General features: G+C 61.2%; 1 protein-coding gene across 5 annotated transcripts in view; it reads right to left on the bottom strand.

Moving 5' to 3' along the window:
- ARAP1 (ArfGAP with RhoGAP domain, ankyrin repeat and PH domain 1) overlaps nt 1-23,905 on the bottom strand; it is a 534,432-nt gene that overhangs the window by 67,618 nt on the left and 442,909 nt on the right. For all 5 annotated transcript variants that reach the window (XM_073661183.1, XM_073661187.1, XM_073661186.1 and 2 more), the window contains exons 15-28: nt 10,432-10,563; nt 10,197-10,332; nt 10,018-10,120; nt 9,688-9,883; nt 9,133-9,172; nt 8,882-9,045; nt 8,461-8,667; nt 8,159-8,264; nt 6,774-6,921; nt 3,134-3,217; nt 2,979-3,047; nt 1,128-1,245; nt 861-977; nt 640-776 (exon numbers count right to left, since the gene is read on the bottom strand). In XM_073661183.1, coding sequence (XP_073517284.1) covers nt 640-776; nt 861-977; nt 1,128-1,245; nt 2,979-3,047; nt 3,134-3,217; nt 6,774-6,921; nt 8,159-8,264; nt 8,461-8,667; nt 8,882-9,045; nt 9,133-9,172; nt 9,688-9,883; nt 10,018-10,120; nt 10,197-10,332; nt 10,432-10,563 — 1,757 coding nt within the window. The remainder of the gene's footprint in view (nt 1-639; nt 777-860; nt 978-1,127; nt 1,246-2,978; nt 3,048-3,133; nt 3,218-6,773; nt 6,922-8,158; nt 8,265-8,460; nt 8,668-8,881; nt 9,046-9,132; nt 9,173-9,687; nt 9,884-10,017; nt 10,121-10,196; nt 10,333-10,431; nt 10,564-23,905) is intronic.

Genomic DNA, 23,905 nt, shown 5'->3' with positions numbered 1-23,905 from the left:
TTCTTGTACATAGGGCGCAGTATTATAGTAGTTATATTCTTGTACATAGGGGCAGTATTATAGTAGTTATATTCTTGTGCATAGGAGCAGTATTATAGTAGTTATATTCTTGTACATAGGAGCAGTATTATAGTAGTTATATTCTTGTACATAGGGGGCAGTATTATAGTAGTTATATTCTTGTACATAGGAGCAGTATTATAGTAGTTATATTCTTGTACATAGGGGGCAGTATTATAGTAGTTATATTCTTGTACATAGGAGCAGTATTATAGTAGTTATATTCTTGTACATAGGGGGCAGTATTATAGTAGGTATATTCTTGTACATAGGGGGCAGTATTATAGTAGTTATATTCTTGTACATAGGGGGCAGTATTATAGTAGTTATATTCCTGTACATAGGGGGCAGTATTATAGTAGTTATATTCTTGTACATAGGGGGCAGTATTATAGTAGTTATATTCTTGTACATAGGGGGCAGTATTATAGTAGTTATATTCTTGTACATAGGGAGCAGTATTATAAGCCTTTTATTCTCGATGCCCGGTTGCGCAGTATATAACAGGTACGTGATGCTGATAACGGGGGTCTCACAGTTACAGCATACGGGGGGTTAGCGGCGCCCCGTTATACTCACCCGCACTTCGCGGTACATTCGCAGGACGCTGTTGTTTAACATAAAGTATCGATCATGAAAGTTAGGAACGAATCCTAGTAAACTCCTTTCCTCACGAAACTTCATCATCCCGTTCTTGGAATCTCCCACCCGGTTTTCTGAAGGAAGGACGAGCGTTTAGTCGTCACAATGATTAACCCTGTCAGAGGCAGACGAGCAGGATCTGGTCGGCGACTACTCACTGAGATAGAACAGCATGGCGTCCATGTGGGGGTCTTTCTTCACAATCACGTGGGTGCTGTTGGAGACCTGAGAGTGGAAGATGGGAAGCACTTTCTCTGAGAAATGCAGGGGGCGCTCTGTGGATGGAAACAGTATAGATAACAGATCTTTGCGTGGCTCCATACTATTATGTTTTTGCAGCAAGCTGTAAAGTGAGGTTCTTTGCTTATCTGCAGTATATAGTTTTGTGCTGACATCTAGTGCTCGATCTGTTCACTGCAACAAACCTAATTCTCCTGAGTCATCCACTTCCGAGCAGATCCAGTAATCTCCATCCTTTACTCGGATGTTTCGGCGTTCCAGCAGCGTTTCGGTCAATTCCTGCGCCGTCATAGTGACTGCAATCTGGAGAATCAGAGTCAGGGTAAAGTAATCAAACCATAATACCAGTCGGCGGCGTCCCACGGGTCATCAGTCAGCGGCGTCCCCCGCACCACCAGTCGGCGGCGTCCCCCGCACCACCAGTCGGCGGCGTCCCCCGCACCACCAGTCTGCGGCGTCCCGCGTGGCACAATGTCGGCGGCGTCCCGCGGGTCACCAGTCGGCGGCGTCCCGCGGGTCACCAGTCGGCGGCGTCCCGCGCGTTACCAGTCGGCGGCGTCACGCGCGTTACCAGTCGGCGGAGTCCCGCGCGTTACCAGTCGGCGGCGTCCCGCGCGTTACCAGTCGGCGGCGTCCCGTGCGTTACCAGTCGGTGGCGTCCCGCATGTCACCAGTCGTCGGCGTCCCGCGGGTCACCAGTCGGCGGCGTCCCACGCGTTACCAGTCGGCGGCGTCCCGCATGTCACCAGTCGGCAGCGTCCCGCGTGTTACCAGTCGGCGGCGTCCCGCGCGTTACCAGTCGGCGGCGTCCCGCGTGTTACCAGTCGGCGGCGTCCCGTGCGTTACCAGTCGGTGGCGTCCCGCATGTCACCAGTCGTCGGCGTCCCGCGGGTCACCAGTCGGCGGCGTCCCACGCGTTACCAGTCGGCGGCGTCCCGCATGTCACCAGTCGGCAGCGTCCCGCGTATTACCAGTCGGCGGCGTCTCGTGCGTTACCAGTCGGCGGCGTCCCGCATGTCACCAGTCGGCGGCGTCCCGCGTGTTACCAGTCGGCGGCGTCCCGCGTGTCACCAGACGGTGGCGTCACCAGTCGGCGGCATCCCGCGCGTTACCAGTCGGCATCGTCCCGCATGTCACCAGTTGGCGGCGTCCCGCGTGTTACCAGTCGGCGGCGTCCCGCGTGTCACCAGACGGCGGCATCACCAGTCGGCGGCGTCCCGCGCGTTACCAGTCGGCGGTGTCCCGCATGTCACCAGTCGGCAGCGTCCCGCGTGTTACCAGTCGGCGGCGTCTCGTACATTACCAGTCGGCGGCGTCCCGCATGTCACCAGTCGGCGGCGTCCTGCGTGTTACCAGTCGGCGGCGTCCCGCGTGTCACCAGATGGCGGCGTCCCGCGTGTCACCAGTCGGCGGCGTCCCGTGCGTTACTAGTCGGCGGCGTCCCGTGCGTTACCAGTCGGCGGCGTCCCGCATGTCACCAGTCGGCGGCGTCCCGCGTGTTACCAGTCGGCGGCGTCCCGCGTGTCACCAGACGGTGGCGTCACCAGTCGGCGGCATCCCGCGCGTTACCAGTCGGCATCGTCCCGCATGTTACCAGTTGGCGGCGTCCCGCGTGTTACCAGTCGGCGGCGTCCCGCGTGTCACCAGACGGCGGCATCACCAGTCGGCGGCGTCCCGCGCGTTACCAGTCGGCGGTGTCCCGCATGTCACCAGTCGGCAGCGTCCCGCGTGTTACCAGTCGGCGGCGTCTCGTACGTTACCAGTCGGCGGCGTCCCGCATGTCACCAGTCGGCGGCGTCCTGCGTGTTACCAGTCGGCGGCATCCCGCGTGTCACCAGATGGCGGCGTCCCGCGTGTCACCAGACGGCGGCGTCACGCGCGTTACCAGTCGGCGGCGTCCCGTGCGTTACTAGTCGGCGGCGTCCCGTGCGTTACCAGTCGGCGGCGTCCCGTGCGTTACTAGTCGGCGGCGTCCCGCATGTCACCAGTCGTCGGCGTTCCGCGTGTTACCAGTCGACAGGGAGGTGAATACTTACTTGGACGCTGTGTTCACACTCTGCTTTCTTCTCCATCAGGAAGACGGTGCAGATAAAATGTTGTCCCTGCTAAAATATGAAATAAGTTATGATGACATTGCTGTAGTGATGGGATTATAATAATTGGCGCCGGGCAGCATCTGCCGCTGTCTCACCCGCCGTCCCGGCTGATTTTCATTGCGCAATTTCATGATGGTGGTTGTGATGTCGAGCTGCTTCTGGATCTCCATAATGTCCATCTAGAAGGAGAAATGCAAAAAGTTCAAGAAGTGATGACAGAAGGAGACGAATGCAAGCAAAAGAAAAAGGCCACAGCCCCACTATCAGTATAAGGTCACGGCCCCACTATCAGTATAAGGTCACGGCCCCACTATCAGTATAAGGCCACGGCCCCACTATCAGTATAAGGCCACAGCCCCACTATCAGTATAAGGCCACGGCCCCACTATCAGTATAAGGCCACGGTCCCACTATCAGTATAAGGCCACGGCCCCACTATCAGTATAAGGCCACGGCCCCACTATCAGTATAAGGCCACGGCCCCACTATCAGTATAAGGTCACGGCCCCACTATCAGTATAAGGCCACAGCCCCACTATCAGTATAAGGCCACAGCCCCACTATCAGTATAAGGCCACAGCCCCACTATCAGTATAAGGCCACGGCCCCACTATCAGTATGAGGTCACGGCCCCACTATCAGTATGAGGTCACGGCCCCACTATCAGTATAAGACCACAGCCCCACTATCAGTATAAGGCCACAGCCCCACTATCAGTATAAGGCCACAGCCCCACTATCAGTATAAGGCCACAGCCCCACTATCAGTATAAGGCCACAGCCCCACTATCAGTATAAGGCCACAGCCCCACTATCAGTATAAGGCCACGGCCCCACTATCAGTATGAGGCCACGGCCCCACTATCAGTATGAGGCCACGGCCCCACTATCAGTATGAGGTCATGGCCCCACTATCAGTATAAGACCACAGCCCCACTATCAGTATAAGGCCACAGCCCCACTATCAGCATAAGGCCACGGCCCCACTATCAGTATAAGGCCACGGCCCCACTATCAGTATAAGGCCACGGCCCCACTATCAGTATAAGGCCACGGCCCCACTATCAGCATAAGGCCACGGCCCCACTATCAGTATAAGGCCACAGCCCCACTATCAGTATAAGGTCACGGCACCACTATCAGTATAAGGCCACAGCCCCACTATCAGTATAAGGCCACAGCCCCACTATCAGTATAAGGCCACAGCCCCACTATCAGTATAAGGCCACAGCCCCACTATCAGTATAAGGCCACAGCCCCACTATCAGTATAAGGCCACAGCCCCACTATCAGTATAAGGCCACAGCCCCACTATCAGTATAAGGCCACGGCCCCACTATCAGTATGAGGCCACGGCCCCACTATCAGTATGAGGTCACGGCCCCACTATCAGTATAAGACCACAGCCCCACTATCAGTATAAGGCCACAGCCCCACTATCAGTATAAGGCCACAGCCCCACTATCAGTATAAGGCCACAGCCCCACTATCAGTATAAGGCCACAGCCCCACTATCAGTATAAGGCCACGGCCCCACTATCAGTATAAGGCCACGGCCCCACTATCAGTATAAGGTCACGGCCCCACTATCAGTATAAGGCCACAGCCCCACTATCAGTATAAGGTCACGGCCCCACTATCAGTATAAGGTCACGGCCCCACTATCAGTATAAGGCCACGGCCCCACTATCAGCATAAGGCCACGGCCCCACTATCAGCATAAGGCCACAGTCCCACTATCAGTATAAGGCCACAGCCCCACTATCAGTATAAGGTCACGGCCCCACTATCAGTATAAGGCCACGGCCCCACTATCAGTATAAGGCCACGGCCCCACTATCAGTATAAGGCCACGGCCCCACTATCAGCATAAGGCCACAGCCCCACTATCAGTATTCGGTCAGTATTCTTTCTCAGTAGTGGGTGATAAATACAGAATTGGTGACTTGTTTCCATTAGACCTTTTCTCTGATTGTTCCTCACCTGGTTTTGGCTCCAACTCCTGAGAAAAAAATACTGACCGAATACTGATAGTGGGGCTGTGGCCTTATGCTGATAGTGGGGCCGTGGCCTTATACTGATAGTGGGGCCGTGGCCTTATACTGATAGTGGAGCCGTGACCTTATACTGATAGTGGGGCCGTGACCTTATACTGATAGTGGGGCTGTGGCCTTATACTGATAGTGGGACTGTGGCCTTATGCTGATAGTGGGGCCGTGACCTTATACTGATAGTGGGGCCGTGACCTTATACTGATAGTGGGGCTGTGGCCTTATACTGATAGTGGGGCCGTGACCTTATACTGATAGTGGGGCCGTGGCCTTATACTGATAGTGGGGCCGTGGCCTTATACTGATAGTGGGGCTGTGGCCTTATACTGATAGTGGGGCTGTGGCCTTATACTGATAGTGGGGCTGTGGCCTTATACTGATAGTGGGGCTGTGGCCTTATACTGATAGTGGGGCTGTGGTCTTATACTGATAGTGGGGCCGTGACCTCATACTGATAGTGGGGCCGTGGCCTCATACTGATAGTGGGGCCGTGGCCTTATACTGATAGTGGGGCTGTGGCCTTATACTGATAGTGGGGCTGTGGCCTTATACTGATAGTGGGGCTGTGGCCTTATACTGATAGTGGGGCTGTGGCCTTATACTGATAGTGGGGCTGTGGCCTTATACTGATAGTGGGGCTGTGGCCTTATACTGATAGTGGTGCCGTGACCTTATACTGATAGTGGGGCTGTGGCCTTATACTGATAGTGGGGCCGTGGCCTTATGCTGATAGTGGGGCCGTGGCCTTATACTGATAGTGGGGCCGTGGCCTTATACTGATAGTGGGGCCGTGACCTTATACTGATAGTGGGGCTGTGGCCTTATACTGATAGTGGGGCTGTGGCCTTATGCTGATAGTGGGGCCGTGGCCTTATGCTGATAGTGTGGCCGTGGCCTTATACTGATAGTGGGGCCGTGGCCTTATACTGATAGTGGGGCCGTGACCTTATACTGATATTGGGGCTGTGGCCTTATACTGATAGTGGGGCCGTGACCTTATACTGATAGTGGGGCCGTGGCCTTATACTGATAGTGGGGCCGTGGCCTTATACTGATAGTGGGGCTGTGGCCTTATACTGATAGTGGGGCTGTGGCCTTATACTGATAGTGGAGCCGTGACCTTATACTGATAGTGGGACTGTGGCCTTATACTGATAGTGGGGCCGTGGCCTTATACTGATAGTGGAGCCGTGACCTTATACTGATAGTGGGGCCGTGGCCTTATACTGATAGTGGGGCCGTCACCTTATACTGATAGTGGGGCCGTGACCTTATACTGATAGTGGGGCCGTGACCTTATACTGATAGTGGGGCCGTGGCCTAAGAAGAGAAAAAGGAAATAATTCATGATTTATTTATCTTCCTTCTTAAAATATATAATAACATCCCCTCTACCCCCCAGACATAATATCCCCTCTAATCCTCAAGGCACTCTCAGGCTATATTGACTCCCCCGTCATTTATAATAAGCTCTGGAGACGGAGTCTTGGGAAGATCTATGTCCGGCCCATAGATCTTAACAGCCCATTTACATATTAAGAAAACGTGGATTTTTCTGGAATAAGACATTGGATCGCAGATATGAAGGTGTCATTGTATTCGACTTCCTATGACCTGTGTGACCCTTTAGACGGCTCTGGAGGGAAGAACCTACTGACAGATTCTCTTTAACCCTTTGTACATACACTGAATATGGGCATGAAGAAGTTGATTAGGTCCTCCACCACCCGGCCCGGCTTGTAGTTCTGTCCGTCTGTCTGGAAGAGTGTGGGGCCAAACACAATGGCCAAGTTGTGAACATTCATTTGATTGATGTCAGAGAAGTGCTGGATACTGTAATAAAGGGACACGAAGGTGAGACGGACCGAGAGCCAGACCGGAGCGAGGGCCAGACCGGGGCGAGGGCCAGACCGGGGCGAGGGCCGGACCGGGGCGAGGGCCGGACCGGGGCGAGGGCCGGACCGGGGCGAGGGCCGGACCGGGGCGAGGGCCGGACCGGGGCGAGGGCCGGACCGGGGCGAGGGCCGGACCGGAGCGAGGGCCGGACCGGAGCGAGGGCCAGACCGGAGCGAGGGCCAGACCGGGGCGAGGGCCAGACCGGGGCGAGGGCCAGACCGGGGCGAGGGCCAGACCGGGGCGAGGGCCAGACCGGGGCGAGGGCCAGACCGGGGCAGACTGCAGCGAGGGCCAGACCGGGGCAGACTGCAGCGAGGGCCAGACCGGGGCGAGGGCCAGACTGGGGCGAGGGCCAGACCGGGGCGAGGGCCAGACCGGGGCGAGGGCCAGACCGGGGCGAGAGCCAGACCGGGGCGAGGGCCGGACCGGGGCGAGGGCCAGACCGGGGCGAGGGCCAGACCGGGGCGAGGGCCAGACCGGGGCGAGGGCCAGACCGGGGCGAGGGCCGGACCGGGGCGAGGGCCGGACCGGGGCGAGGGCCGGACCGGGGCGAGGGCCAGACCGGGGCGAGGGCCGGACCGGGGCGAGGGCCGGACCGGGGCGAGGGTCAGACCGGGGCGAGGGCCAGACCGGGGCGAGGGCCAGACCGGGGCGAGGGCCAGACCGGGGCAGACTGGAGCGAGGGCCAGACCGGGGCGAGGGCCAGACCGGGGCGAGGGCCAGACCGGGGCAGACTGGAGCGAGGGCCAGACCGGGGCGAGGGCCAGACCGGGGCGAGGGCCAGACCGGGGCAGACTGGAGCGAGGGCCAGACCGGGGCGAGGGCCAGACCGGGGCGAGAGCCAGACCGGGGCGAGGGCCAGACCGGAGCGAGGGCCAGACCGGGGCGAGGGCCAGACCGGGGTGAGGGCCAGACCGGGGTGAGGGCCAGACCGGGGCGAGGGCCAGACCGGGGCAGACTGGAGCGAGGGCCAGACCGGGGCGAGGGCCAGACCGGGGCGAGGGCCAGACCGGGGCAGATTGGAGCGAGGGCCAGACCGGGGCAGACTGGAGCGAGGGCCAGACCGGAGCGAGGGCCAGACCGGAGCGAGGGCCAGACCGGGGCAGACCGGGGCGAGGGCCAGACCGGGGTGACATCACTGATCACATTAGGGCACGTCCCCCCAGACAATCACCAGTACAGGTGGGCGATTAAGGCCTTCAGTGTGGCTCGGTTGACAGGCGGCAGAATCTCCAGCAGCTCCTGGTACCGGCGGATTCTCTCGTTTTCACCTTCTATACCTGGAAGAGACGAGACATGGAGCATTGAGGGACCGTTCACCTCAGAACAGTTTTCTTCTTGTCCACCGGGGGCAGAGTCCCAGCGTTTGTCACTTTTCCAGTAGGGATAGAGATAATAAAGATGTGGGCTGTATCCCGCAGCATGATGGCAGGGCACGGGCTGTAATAGAGGAGTTTCCCTTTTAGTGACCCTCACCTGTGACATGCAGCCACTGCATACAATGCTCTGCGAACAATCCCTCCCCGATGCCTCTGAAGAACCTCTTGAGGGCGTCCGACACGTTGTCCACATGCTCATCCTCCTTCAGGACCACGCTGCGGGCGTCCTTCTTCAGTGCATCCAGCAGACTCGTGATCTTGGAGTTCTGCCCACTCTTCCTGTAGATCCCTTCAGATCCCACCCCTGAGGAGCGATCACAGGAAGAAGTCGGGTCAGAAATCTTCTAGGTTAGCACATTCTGTATCTTAATGGTGAAGCCTCTCCGACCACGGGGCCCCTCCGACCACGGGGCCCCTGCGACCATAAAGCCCCTGCGACCATAAAGCCCCTGCGACCAGACCTCCCACATCTGCGACCACAGAAGTCCCAGCCACCGCCGGGAACCGGTCACATTTACCAAAGCTGGAGATGTGGTGGATGCATTTCTCCACGATGCAGGGGACGTCGGCGTCCGTCAGCTGCTGGTCAGTCAGGGTGCTGCCGGTGGTGCTGCTCGCCTTCTGGATGGCGGCAGTCCAGCCGGAGAAGTCCAGCTTCCTCTCTGCCAGGATGTAGGTGGTCCTACAGAGGGATAAACGGACCGGGGATTAATGGGGGACAGCAGGAGGTGAGCGGCGCCTCCTCCACGCTGTAACCGCTGACACCTACCGCCCTCGCTCCACCAGGACAAGGTCTTTATCTTTAGTAGCTGCAAAGACCAAGAAGCCAACATTAGTAATGAACTGATACCATGGGCTGCTAATCAGAACAACTGGACCTTTCGCGCACAGTCCTCCCGTGCACAGTCCTCCCGCGCGCAGACCTTCTGCCGGCTGCGACTCTCTGTCCGCCATATTGGCCTCAATGGGGCCAAATACATTGTGGCAAAATCTCAGGAAACTCACAAACTGTCCGTGTCCACCTCTTGCTTCTCCTACACCAACCCTCTGTCAACTCTTCCTGTCATCCTACAACGAGCAAGTCTATCTGCATACAGTTTACATATATTCACTGGTGCATTATGGGACTGAATATACCGTATACACCCAGAAAAAGTCCAGTATAACTGACAATCTCAGCGCCGCATATAAGCGTCACCGACCACCTGGCCCGTCCCCGACCACCTCGCCCGTCACTGACCACCTCGCCCGTCACCGACCACCTCGCCCGTCACCTGCACTCAGTATACAACCTATCGAGAGCCGCCATGTTACCCCGACGTACACAGCTCGGAGAGTTTCTTTAGGTTAGTGACCCCCACGGTCTCGCCGTCCTCCATGTAGGTGTACAGATAGGTCTTACAGAGGGAGAACCAGCCCACCCTCGACCGCTCCAGGCTCCTCCCTACTTTAAACTGCAGCTGCCCGATCCGGTCAAAATCATAACTTAGAAGTTCCTCGGCCTTCAGAGGCAGAAAACACTAAAAGAAAAATAGGTATTAAAAAAAACCCATGGGGTGGGGGTGTTTTTTGGGGGTAGTTACTATTTAAGCAACGTCATAAAAAGCCTTAAAGGGGAAGCTTCCCTGAAAACATATGAGCAATGGGTGGCTACCTTAGTGATGGACTTAACCCATTCCCCGGCTTCCTCCGCGGTCTCTGCTGCAAACAGGTAGAGTCTCTCGGACTTAGTGTAAATCTCGAAGGTGCTGTCGTACCTGCGAGGAGGGGAGCAAGAGGGTAAGACGCAGCCCCCCAAAGCCATGGATCATGGCGGTCTCAGAGGCCTCTCACCCGTGGGTGTCCGGGGGGATGACAGCGACACACACAATCTCATCCATTCGGATCTCGCCGTTGGGGTTGGAGATGTGGTTGTTCTCGTAGTATCTGAGGGTCCCGTCATTGAGGACGCACCAGCGGCGGCTGAACTCTGAGAACACAGGTGAGGAGACCATGTAACGAGCGACGTTCACAGCAGATACAAGGTGCCATTACCGCAGACTGGTGATCAGGACCGGCGGGCACTCACCCTCCTTGGCCTTCCGGTCGGTGACCAGCTTGGTCATGGACGAGGTCTTGTAGAGGTAGCCGTTGTGTGTGATGGGGTGATGCATGACGTAGTATTGCTCCAGGTTGCTCCCCAGGTCCATGCGGGGAATCTCTGATCAGAAGAGAAGACGCTCAATTAATACCAGCAGTGTCCACTAGATGTCACCGAGTGTCTGACAGAACTGTATCCGGGCCCCGCACCCTGCACTGATTCCGGGGGCCCCTTATTTCCCTCTCTGCTGTGGTACAGGAAGGATTTCAGAAAACACCACCTGCGAGGTCCGTGCCCTAAACTAAACGTAAAGGTCTCAGGAATCGTCTCTAGGGTCCTTCCAGCTAGCTGTGATGGTTTTGATAACCGAGGGGTCCTCACCAGCCCCTCCAGTAATCGTCAGTCCACGATATGTGGAGCTGGAGCGCGTCCTCTTCATACTGGAGCAGTCCACTTCAGCAATGACAGCCCCTCATCTGGCCCGTCCCCAACCCTCGGCCACATCTGTCCCAGAGAGTGCCCACAACTCCTCTCCATGTCATCAATGAATCGGGGTGCTCAAACTGCTCATCTACATCCAAGATCTGGGATCCCCCCCACATGGCAGCGCACCCCCCCACATGGCAGCGCACCCCCCCACATGGCAGCGCACCCCCTCACATGGCAGCGCACCCCCTCACATGGCAGCGCACCCCCCTCACATGGCAGCGCACCCCCCCACATGGCAGCGCACCCCCCTCACATGGCAGCGCACCCCCCCCCACATGGCAGCGCACCCCCCCTCACATGGCAGCGCACCCCCCTCACATGGCAGCGCACCCCTCACACCAGCAGTACACCCCCTCACATGGCAGCGCACCCCCTCACATGGCAGCGCACCCCTCACACCAGCAGTACACCCCCTCACATGGCAGCGCACGCCTCACACCAGCAGTACACCCCCTCACATGGCAGCGCACCCCCCCACATGGCAGCGCACCCCCTCACATGGCAGCGCACCCCCCCCACATGGCAGCGCACCCCCCTCATATGGCAGCGCACCCCCCCCACATGGCAGCGTACCCCCCCACATGGCAGCGCACCCCTCACACCAGCAGTACACCCCCTCACACCAACAGTACACCCCTCACATGGCAGCGCGCCCCGCACACCAGCAGTACACCCCTCACATGGCAGCGCACCCTCACACCAGCAGTACACCACCTCACATGGCAGCGCACCCCTCACACCAGCAGTACACCCCTCACATGGCAGCGCACCCCCTCACACCAGCGCACCACTCACATGGCAGCGCGCCCCTCACACCAGCAGTACACCCCCTCACATGGCAGCGCACCCCTCACACCAGCAGTACACCCCCTCACATGGCAGCGCACCCCCTCACACCAGCAGTACACCCCCTCACATGGCAGCGCACCCCCTCACATGGCAGCGCACCCCCTCACACCAGCAGTACACCCCCTCACATGGCAGCGCACCCCCTCACACCAGCAGTACACCCCCTCACATGGCAGCGCACCCCTCACACCAGCAGTACACCCCCTCACATGGCAGCGCACCCCCTCACACCAGCAGTACACCCCCTCACATGGCAGCGCACCCCCTCACACCAGCAGTACACCCCCTCACATGGCAGAGCGCCCCTCACACCAGCAGTACACCCCTCACATGGCAGCGCACCCCCTCACACCAGCAGTACACCCCCTCACACCAGCAGTACACCCCCTCACATGGCAGAGCGCCCCTCACACCAGCAGTACACCCCTCACATGGCAGCGCACCCCCTCAGACCAGCAGTACACCCCCTCACATGGCAGCGCGCCCCTCACACCAGTAGTACACCCTCACACCAGCAGTACACCCCCTCACATGGCAGCGCACCCCTCATACCAGCAGTACACCCCCTCACATGGCAGCGCACCCCTCATACCAGCAGTACACCCCCTCACATGGCAGCGCACCCCCTCACACCAGCAGTACACCCCCTCACACCAGCAGTACACCCCCTCACATGGCAGCGCACCCCTCACACCAGCAGTACACCCCCTCACATGGCAGCGCACCCCTCATACCAGCAGTACACCCCCTCACATGGCAGCGCACCCCTCATACCAGCAGTACACCCCCTCACATGGCAGCGCACCCCCTCACACCAGCAGTACACCCCCTCACACCAGCAGTACACCCCCTCACATGGCAGCGCACCCCTCACACCAGCAGTACACCCCCCTCACATGGCAGCGCAACCCCCTCACACCAGCAGTTCACCCCCTCACATGGCAGCGCACCCCCTCACACCAGCAGTACACCCCTCACATGGCAGCGCGCCCCTCACACCAGCAGTACACCCCTCACATGGCAGAGCACCCCCCCACATGGCAGCGCACCCCTCACACCAGCAGTACACCCCCTCACATGGCAGCGCACCCCCTCACATGGCAGCGCACCCCTCACACCAGCAGTACACCCCCTCACATGGCAGCGCACGCCTCACACCAGCAGTACACCACCTCACATGGCAGCGCACCCCCCCACATGGCAGCGCACCCCCTCACATGGCAGCGCACCCCCCCCACATGGCAGCGCACCCCCCTCATATGGCAGCGCACCCCCCCCCACATGGCAGCGCACCCCCCCACATGGCAGCGCACCCCTCACACCAGCAGTACACCCCCTCACATGGCAGCGCACCCCTCACACCAGCAGTACACCCCCCTCACATGGCAGCGCACCCCCCTCACACCAGCAGTTCACCCCCTCACATGGCAGCGCACCCCCTCACACCAGCAGTACACCCCTCACATGGCAGCGCGCCCCTCACACCAGCAGTACACCCCTCACATGGCAGAGCACCCCCCCTCACATGGCAGCGCACCCCCCTCACATGGCAGCGCACCCTTCACACCAGCAGTACACCCCCTCACATGGCAGCGCACCCCCTCACATGGCAGCGCACCCCTCACACCAGCAGTACACCCCCTCACATGGCAGCGCACGCCTCACACCAGCAGTACACCCCCTCACATGGCAGCGCACCCCCCCACATGGCAGCGCACCCCCTCACATGGCAGCGCACCCCCCCCCACATGGCAGCGCACCCCCCTCATATGGCAGCGCACCCCCCCCACATGGCAGCGCACCCCCCACACCAGCAGTACACCCCCTCACATGGCAGCGCACCCCCTCACATGGCAGTGCACCCCCTCACATGGCAGCGCACCCCCCCACATGGCAGCGCACCCCCCTCACATGGCAGCGCACCCCTCACACCAGCAGTACACCCCCTCACATGGCAGCGCACCCCCTCACATGGCAGTGCACCCCTCACACCAGCAGTACACCCCCTCACATTGCAGCGCACCCCCTCACATGGCAGTGCACCCCCCCCACATGGCAGCGCACCCCTCACACCAGCAGTACACCCCCCCACATGGCAGCGCACCCCCTCACATGGCAGCGCACCCCCCCCCCACATGGCAGCGCACCCCCCTCATATGGCAGCGCACCCCCCCCAGATGGCAGCGCACCCCCCTCACATGGCAGCACACCCCCCCCACATGGTAGCGCACCACCCCCACATGGCAGCGCACCCCCTCACATGGCAGCTCACCACCCCACACATGGCAGCTCACCCCCCCACATGGCAGCGCACCCCCCTCACATGGCAGCGCACCCCTCACATGGCAGTGCACCCCCCCACATGGCAGCGCACCCCACTCACATGGCAGCGCACCCCTCCCACATGGCAGCGCACCCCCTCACATGGCAGCGCGCCCCTCACACCAGCAGTACACCCCCTCACATGGCAACGCACCCCCCCCAACATGGCAGCGCACCCCCCTCACATGGCAGCGCACCCCTCACATGGCAGCGCACCCCTCACATGGCAGCGCACCCCTCACATGGCAGCGCACCCCCTCACATGGCAGCGCACCCCCTCACATGGCAGCGCGCCACTCACACCAGCAGTACACCCCCTCACATGGCAGTGCGCCCCTCACACCAGCAGTACACCCCCCCACATGGCAGCGCACCCCCCTCACATGGCAGCGCACCCCCCCACATGGCAGCGCACCCCTCACATGGCAGCGCGCCCCTCACACCAGCAGTACACCCCTCACATGGCAGCGCACCCCTCACACCAGCAGTACACCCCCTCACATGGCAGCGCACCTCTCACACCAGCAGTACACCCCCTCACATGGCAGGGCACCCCTCACACCAGCGCACCACTCACACCAGCAGAACACCCCCTCACATGGCAGCGCACCCCTCAGACCAGCGCACCACTCACACCAGCAGTACACCCCCTCACATGGCAGCGCACCCCTCACACCAGCAGTACACCCCCTCACATGGCAGCGCACCGCTCAGACCAGCGCGCCACTCACACCAGCAGTACACCCCCTCACATGGCAGCGCACCCCTCACACCAGCGCACCACTCACACCAGCAGTACACCCCCTCACACCAGCAGTACACCCCCTCACATGGCAGCGCACCCCTCACACCAGCAGTACACCCCCTCACATGGCAGCGCACCCCCTCACATGGCAGCGCACCCCCTCACACCAACAGTACACCCCTCACATGGCAGCGCGCCCCGCACACCAGCAGTACACCCCTCACATGGCAGCGCACCCTCACACCAGCAGTACACCACCTCACATGGCAGCGCACCCCTCACACCAGCAGTACACCCCTCACATGGCAGCGCACCCCCTCACACCAGCGCACCACTCACATGGCAGCGCGCCCCTCACACCAGCAGTACACCCCCTCACATGGCAGCGCACCCCTCACACCAGCAGTACACCCCCTCACATGGCAGCGCACCCCCTCACACCAGCAGTACACCCCCTCACATGGCAGCGCACCCCCTCACACCAGCAGTACACCCCCTCACATGGCAGCGCACCCCCTCACACCAGCAGTACACCCCCTCACATGGCAGCGCACCCCCTCACACCAGCAGTACACCCCCTCACATGGCAGCGCACCCCTCACACCAGCAGTACACCCCCTCACATGGCAGCGCACCCCCTCACACCAGCAGTACACCCCCTCACATGGCAGCGCACCCCCTCACACCAGCAGTACACCCCCTCACATGGCAGAGCGCCCCTCACACCAGCAGTACACCCCTCACATGGCAGCGCACCCCCTCACACCAGCAGTACACCCCCTCACACCAGCAGTACACCCCCTCACATGGCAGAGCGCCCCTCACACCAGCAGTACACCCCTCACATGGCAGCGCACCCCCTCAGACCAGCAGTACACCCCCTCACATGGCAGCGCGCCCCTCACACCAGTAGTACACCCCTCACATGGCAGCGCACTCCCTCACACCAGCAGTACACCCCCTCACATGGCAGCGCACCCCTCATACCAGCAGTACACCCCCTCACATGGCAGCGCACCCCTCATACCAGCAGTACACCCCCTCACATGGCAGCGCACCCCCTCACACCAGCAGTACACCCCCTCACACCAGCAGTACACCCCCTCACATGGCAGCGCACCCCTCACACCAGCAGTACACCCCCTCACATGGCAGCGCACCCCTCATACCAGCAGTACACCCCCTCACATGGCAGCGCACCCCTCATACCAGCAGTACACCCCCTCACATGGCAGCGCACCCCCTCACACCAGCAGTACACCCCCTCACATGGCAGCGCACCCCTCACACCAGCAGTACACCCCCCTCACATGGCAGCGCACCCCCCTCACACCAGCAGTTCACCCCCTCACATGGCAGCGCACCCCCTCACACCAGCAGTACACCCCTCACATGGCAGCGCGCCCCTCACACCAGCAGTACACCCCTCACATGGCAGAGCACCCCCCCACATGGCAGCGCACCCCCTCACATGGCAGCGCACCCCTCACACCAGCAGTACACCCCCTCACATGGCAGCGCACCCCCCCACATGGCAGCGCACCCCCCCACATGGCAGCGCACCCCCTCACATGGCAGCGCACCCCCCCCCACATGGCAGCGCACCCCCCTCATATGGCTGCGCACCCCCCCCACATGGCAGCGCACCCCTCACAACAGCAGTACACCCCCTCACATGGCAGCGCACCCCCTCACATGGCAGCGCACCCCCCCACATGGCAGAGCACCGCCCCCCACATGGTAGCGCACCCCCCTCACATGGCAGCGCACACCCCTCACATGGCAGCGCACCCCCCACATGGCAGCGCGCCCCTCACACCAGCAGCGCACCCCCTCACATGGCAGCGCACCCCTCACACCAGCAGTACACCCCCTCACATGGCAGCGCACCCCTCACACCAGCAGTACACCCCCTCACATGGCAGCGCACCCCCCCACATGGCAGCGCACCCCCTCACATGGCAGCGCACCCCCCCCCCACATGGCAGCGCACCCCCCTCATATGGCAGCGCACCCCCCCCACATGGCAGCGCACCCCCCTCACATGGCAGCACACCCCCCTCACATGGTAGCGCACCCCCCCCACATGGCAGCGCACCCCCCCACACATGGCAGCTCACCCCCCCACATGGCAGCGCACCCCCCTCACATGGCAGCGCACCCCTCACATGGCAGTGCACCCCCCTCACATGGCAGCGCACCCCTCCCACATGGCAGCGCACCCCCTCACACCAGCAGTACACCCCCTCACATGGCAGCGCACCCCCCCCAACATGGCAGCGCACCCCCCTCACATGGCAGCGCACCCCTCACATGGCAGCGCACCCCCTCACATGGCAGCGCACCCCTCACATGGCAGCGCGCCACTCACACCAGCAGTACACCCCCTCACATGGCAGTGCGCCCCTCACACCAGCAGTACACCCCCCCACATGGCAGCGCACCCCCCTCACATGGCAGCGCACCCCCCCACATGGCAGCGCACCCCTCACATGGCAGCGCGCCCCTCACACCAGCAGTACACCCCTCACATGGCAGCGCACCCCCCTCACATGGCAGCGCACCCCCCCACATGGCAGCGCACCCCTCACATGGCAGCGCGCCCCTCACACCAGCAGTACACCCCTCACATGGCAGCGCACCCCTCACACCAGCAGTACACCCCCTCACATGGCAGCGCACCTCTCACACCAGCAGTACACCCCCTCACATGGCAGGGCACCCCTCACACCAGCGCACCACTCACACCAGCAGAACACCCCCTCACATGGCAGCGCACCCCTCAGACCAGCGCACCACTCACACCAGCAGTACACCCCCTCACATGGCAGCGCACCCCTCACACCAGCAGTACACCCCCTCACATGGCAGCGCACCGCTCAGACCAGCGCGCCACTCACACCAGCAGTACACCCCCTCATATGGCAGCGCACCCCTCACACCAGCGCACCACTCACACCAGCAGTACACCCCCTCACACCAGCAGTACACCCCCTCACATGGCAGCGCACCCCTCACACCAGCAGTACACCCCCCTCACACCAGCAGTTCACCCCCTCACATGGCAGCGCACCCCCTCACACCAGCAGTACACCCCTCACATGGCAGCGCGCCCCTCACACCAGCAGTACACCCCTCACATGGCAGCGCACCCTCACACCAGCAGTACACCACCTCACATGGCAGCGCACCCCTCACACCAGCAGTACACCCCTCACATGGCAGCGCACCCCTCACACCAGCAGTACACCCCCTCACATGGCAGCGCACCCCCTCACACCAGCAGTACACCCCCTCACATGGCAGCGCACCCCCTCACACCAGCAGTACACCCCCTCACATGGCAGCGCACCCCCTCACACCAGCAGTACACCCCCTCACATGGCAGCGCACCCCTCACACCAGCAGTACACCCCCTCACATGGCAGCGCACCCCCTCACACCAGCAGTACACCCCCTCACACCAGCAGTACACCCCCTCACATGGCAGCGCACCCCTCACACCAGCAGTACACCCCCTCACATGGCAGCGCACCCCCCTCACACCAGCAGTTCACCCCCTCACATGGCAGCGCACCCCTTCACACCAGCAGTACACCCCTCACATGGCAGCGCGCCCCTCACACCAGCAGTACACCCCTCACATGGCAGAGCACCCCCTCACACCAGCAGTACACCACCTCACATGGCAGCGCGCCCCTCACACCAGCAGTACACCCCTCACATGGCAGCGCACCCCCTCACACCAGCGCACCACTCACATGGCAGAGCGCCCCTCACACCAGCAGCACACCCCCTCACATGGCAGCGCACCCCTCACACCAGCAGTACACCCCCTCACATGGCAGCGCGCCCCTCACACCAGCAGTACACCCCTCACATGGCAGCGCACCCCTCACACCAGCAGTACACCCCCTCACATGGCAGCGCACCTCTCACACCAGCAGAACACCCCCTCACATGGCAGTGCACCCCTCAGACCAGCGCACCACTCACACCAGCAGTACACCCCCTCACATGGCAGCGCACCCCTCACACCAGCAGTACACCCCCTCACATGGCAGCGCACCGCTCAGACCAGCGTGCCACTCACACCAGCAGTACACCCCCTCACATGGCAGCGCACCCCTCACACCAGCAGTACACCCCCTCACACCAGCAGTACACCCCCTCACATGGCAGCGCACCCCTCACACCAGCAGTACACCCCCTCACATGGCAGCGCACCCCCCTCACACCAGCAGTTCACCCCCTCACATGGCAGCGCACCCCCTCACACCAGCAGTACACCCCTCACATGGCAGCGCGCCCCTCACACCAGCAGTACACCCCTCACATGGCAGCGCACCCTCACACCAGCAGTACACCACCTCACATGGCAGCGCACCCCTCACACCAGCAGTACACCCCTCACATGGCAGCGCACCCCCTCACACCAGCGCACCACTCACATGGCAGCGCGCCCCTCACACCAGCAGTACACCCCCTCACATGGCAGCGCACCCCTCACACCAGCAGTACACCCCCTCACATGGCAGCGCACCCCCTCACACCAGCAGTACACCCCCTCACATGGCAGCGCACCCCCTCACATGGCAGTGCACCCCCTCACACCAGCAGTACACCCCCTCACATGGCAGCGCACCCCTCACACCAGCAGTACACCCCCTCACATGGCAGCGCACCCCCTCACACCAGCAGTACACCCCCTCACATGGCAGCGCACCCCCTCACACCAGCAGTACACCCCCTCACATGGCAGAGCGCCCCTTACACCAGCAGTACACCCCTCACATGGCAGCGCACCCCCTCACACCAGCAGTACACCCCCTCACATGGCAGCGCGCCCCTCACACCAGTAGTACACCCCTCACATGGCAGCGCACTCCCTCACACCAGCAGTACACCCCCTCACATGGCAGCGCACCCCTCATACCAGCAGTACACCCCCTCACATGGCAGCGCACCCCTCTTACCAGCAGTACACCCCCTCACACCAGCAGTACACCCCCTCACACCAGCAGTACACCCCCTCACATGGCAGCGCACCCCTCACACCAGCAGTACACCCCCTCACATGGCAGGGCACCCCCTCACACCAGCAGTACACCCCCTCACATGGCAGCGCACCCCCCTCACACCAGCAGTTCACCCCCTCACATGGCAGCGCACCCCCTCACATGGCAGCGCGCCCCTCACACCAGCAGTACACCCCTCACATGGCAGAGCACCCCCTCACACCAGCAGTACACCACCTCACATGGCAGCGCGCCCCTCACACCAGCAGTACACCACCTCACATGGCAGCGCACCCCCTCACACCAGCGCACCACTCACATGGCAGAGCGCCCCTCACACCAGCAGTACATCCCCTCACATGGCAGCGCACCCCTCACACCAGCAGTACACCCCCTCACATGGCAGCGCACCCCCTCACACCAGCAGTACACCCCCTCACACCAGCAGTACACCCCCTCACATGGCAGCGCACCCCTCACACCAGCAGTACACCCCCTCACATGGCAGCGCACCCCCTCACACCAGCAGTACACCCCCTCACATGGCAGCGCACCCCCTCACACCAGCAGTACACCCCCTCACATGGCAGCGCGCCCCTCACACCAGCAGTACACCCCTCACATGGCAGCGCACCCCCTCATACCAGCAGTACACCCCCTCACATGGCAGCGCGCCCCTCACATCAGTAGTACACCCCTCACATGGCAGCGCACCCCCTCACACCAGCAGTTCACCCCCTCACATGGCAGCGCACCCCCTCACACCAGCGCACCACTCACATGGCAGCGCGCCCCTCACACCAGCAGTACACCCCCTCACATGGCAGCGCACCCCTCACACCAGCAGTACACCCCTCACATGGCAGCGCACCCCTCACACCAGCAGTACACCCCCTCACATGGCAGCGCACCCCCTCACACCAGCAGTACACCCCCTCACATGGCAGCACACCCCTCACACCAGCAGTACACCCCTCACATGGCAGCGCACCCCCTCACACCAGCAGTACACCCCCTCACATGGCAGCGCACCCCCTCACACCAGCAGTACACCCCCTCACATGGCAGCGCACCCCTCACACCAGCAGTACACCCCCTCACATGGCAGCGCACCCCCTTACACCAGCAGTACACCCCCTCACATGGCAGCGCACCCCTCACACCAGCAGTACACCCCCTCACATGGCAGCGTACCCCCTCACACCAGCAGTACACCCCCTCACATGGCAGCACGCCCCTCACGCCAGCAGTACACCCCTCACATGGCAGCGCACCCCCTCACACCAGCAGTACACCCCTCACATGGCAGCGCACCCCCTCACACCAGCAGTACACCCCCTCACATGGCAGCACAGCCCTCACACCAGCAGTACACCCCTCACATGGCAGCGCGCCCCTCACACCAGCAGTACACCCCCTCACATGGCAGCGCACCCCCTCACACCAGCAGTACACCCCCTCACATGGCAGCGCACCCCCTCACACCAGCAGTACACCCCCTCACATGGCAGCGCACCCCTTCACACCAGCAGTACACCCCCTCACATGGCAGCACAGCCCTCACACCAGCAGTACACCCCTCACATGGCAGCGCGCCCCTCACACCAGCAGTACACCCCCTCACATGGCAGCGCACCCCTCACACCAGCAGTACACCCCTCACATGGCAGCGCGCCCCTCACACCAGCAGTACACCCCCTCACATGGCAGCGCACCCCCTCACACCAGCAGTACACCCCCTCACATGGCAGCGCACCCCCTCACACCAGCAGTACACCCCCTCACATGGCAGCGCACCCCCTCACACCAGCAGTACACCCCCTCACATGGCAGCGCACCCCTCACACCAGCAGTACACCCCTCACATGGCAGCGCGCCCCTCACACCAGCAGTACACCCCCTCACATGGCAGCGCACCCCTCACACCAGCAGTACACCCCTCACATGGCAGCGCGCCCCTCACACCAGCAGTACACCCCCTCACATGGCAGCGCGCCCCTCACACCAGCAGTACACCCCCTCACATGGCAGCGCACCCCCCTCACACCAGCAGTACACCCCCTCACATGGCAGCGCACCCCTCACACCAGCAGTACACCCCCTCACATGGCAGCGCACCCCCTTACACCAGCAGTACACCCCCTCACATGGCAGCACACCCCTCACACCAGCAGTACACCCCCTCACATGGCAGCGCACCCCTCACACCAGCAGTACACCCCCTCACATGGCAGCGCACCCCCTCACACCAGCAGTACACCCCCTCACATGGCAGCGCACCCCCTCACACCAGCAGTACACCCCCTCACATGGCAGCGCACCCCCTCACACCAGCAGTACACCCCCTCACATGGCAGCGCACCCCTCACACCAGCAGTACACCCCTCACATGGCAGCGCGCCCCTCACACCAGCAGTACACCCCCTCACATGGCAGCGCACCCCTCACACCAGCAGTACACCCCTCACATGGCAGCGCGCCCCTCACACCAGCAGTACACCCCCTCACATGGCAGCGCGCCCCTCACACCAGCAGTACACCCCCTCACATGGCAGCGCACCCCCTTACACCAGCAGTACACCCCCTCACATGGCAGCGCACCCCTCACACCAGCAGTACACCCCTGTGCGCAGGCAGCCCTCCGGTGCACTGTCTAGACTGAATATTTTGCAGCTTATGCCTTACTGTGAGAAGGTTAGGACAGATGTAAATGTTCTTTCACTGACAGCAATCAGACATATTTCAAAGAGAGATAAACTGCGCCTGTAAGACTGGACAGTGCTATTCCTGTACCCACCACTAGATGTCAGTGTCTGACCACAGACGCGGTAGTGGCACAATGGTCACATTGTCACCGCAGTCACATGATCCGGCGAGTGACGCAGACACTTTGAGTAACTTTTCATTATTTCTATCTGGGTCGAGTCCAGGGGAGAAACCGTCACCTGCACAGTGCGCATAACTGGAGGGCATCTTAGACGACATTCACACAAGCGTGTCACGTTCTGGTGTCTGGATTTACGTTTCCTCTCTGACATCGCGCCAACCTAGAGAGTTTCATTAATTCGTACAAACACCAGTTTTAAAAATGGATTGATGAGACTCAGAACTCGGCCAGTCCTCATCAGACTCGGCCTGTCCTCATCAGACTCGGCCTGTCCTCATCAGACTCGGCCTGTCCTCATCAGACTCGGCCTGTCCTCATCAGACTCGGCCTGTCCTCATCAGACTCGGCCTGTTCTCATCAGACTCGGCCAGTTCTCATCAGACTCGGCCTGTCCTCATCAGACTCGGCCTGTCCTCATCAGACTCGGCCTGTTCTCATCAGACTCGGCCTGTCCTCATCAGACTCGGCCTGTCCTCATCAGACTCGGCCTGTCCTCATCAGACTCGGCCTGTCCTCATCAGACTCGGCCTGTCCTCATCAGACTCGGCCTGTTCTCATCAGACTCGGCCTGTCCTCATCAGACTCGGCCTGTCCTCATCAGACTCGGCCTGTTCTCATCAGACTCGGCCTGTCCTCATCAGACTCGGCCTGTCCTCATCAGACTCGGCCTGTTCTCATCAGACTCGGCCTGTTCTCATCAGACTCGGCCTGTCCTCATCAGACTCGGCCTGTCCTCATCAGACTCGGCCTGTCCTCATCAGACTCGGCCTGTCCTCATCAGACTCGGCCTGTTCTCATCAGACTCGACCTGTTCTCATCAGACTCGGCCTGTCCTCATCAGACTCGGCCTGTCCTCATCAGACTCGACCTGTTCTCATCAGACTCGGCCTGTCCTCATCAGACTCGGCCTGTCCTCATCAGACTCGGCCTGTTCTCATCAGACTCGGCCTGTTCTCATCAAGCTTCATCCATCATTAAGAGTCAATGGATAAATAAACGAATGCAACGAGGACAACGCTGGAGATCAGGATGGGGCCCTGTCTGTGGGATGGTGACACCCGGTTGTGTGAATGTGGCCGTACAGTGACATCAGACAGGACAAGGATGGTGCATTGACTCCAGAACAATGGACTTGACTTAAAGGGGTCATTC

Source organism: Phyllobates terribilis, unplaced genomic scaffold (genome assembly GCF_046119375.1).
Source record: "Phyllobates terribilis strain yellow unplaced genomic scaffold, ASM4611937v1 Scaffold_2__4_contigs__length_985480577, whole genome shotgun sequence".
Classification (NCBI taxonomy): Eukaryota; Metazoa; Chordata; class Amphibia; order Anura; family Dendrobatidae; genus Phyllobates; species Phyllobates terribilis.
Note: the sequence above shows the minus strand (reverse complement) of the source record. Positions and strands in the feature narration are given on the sequence as shown.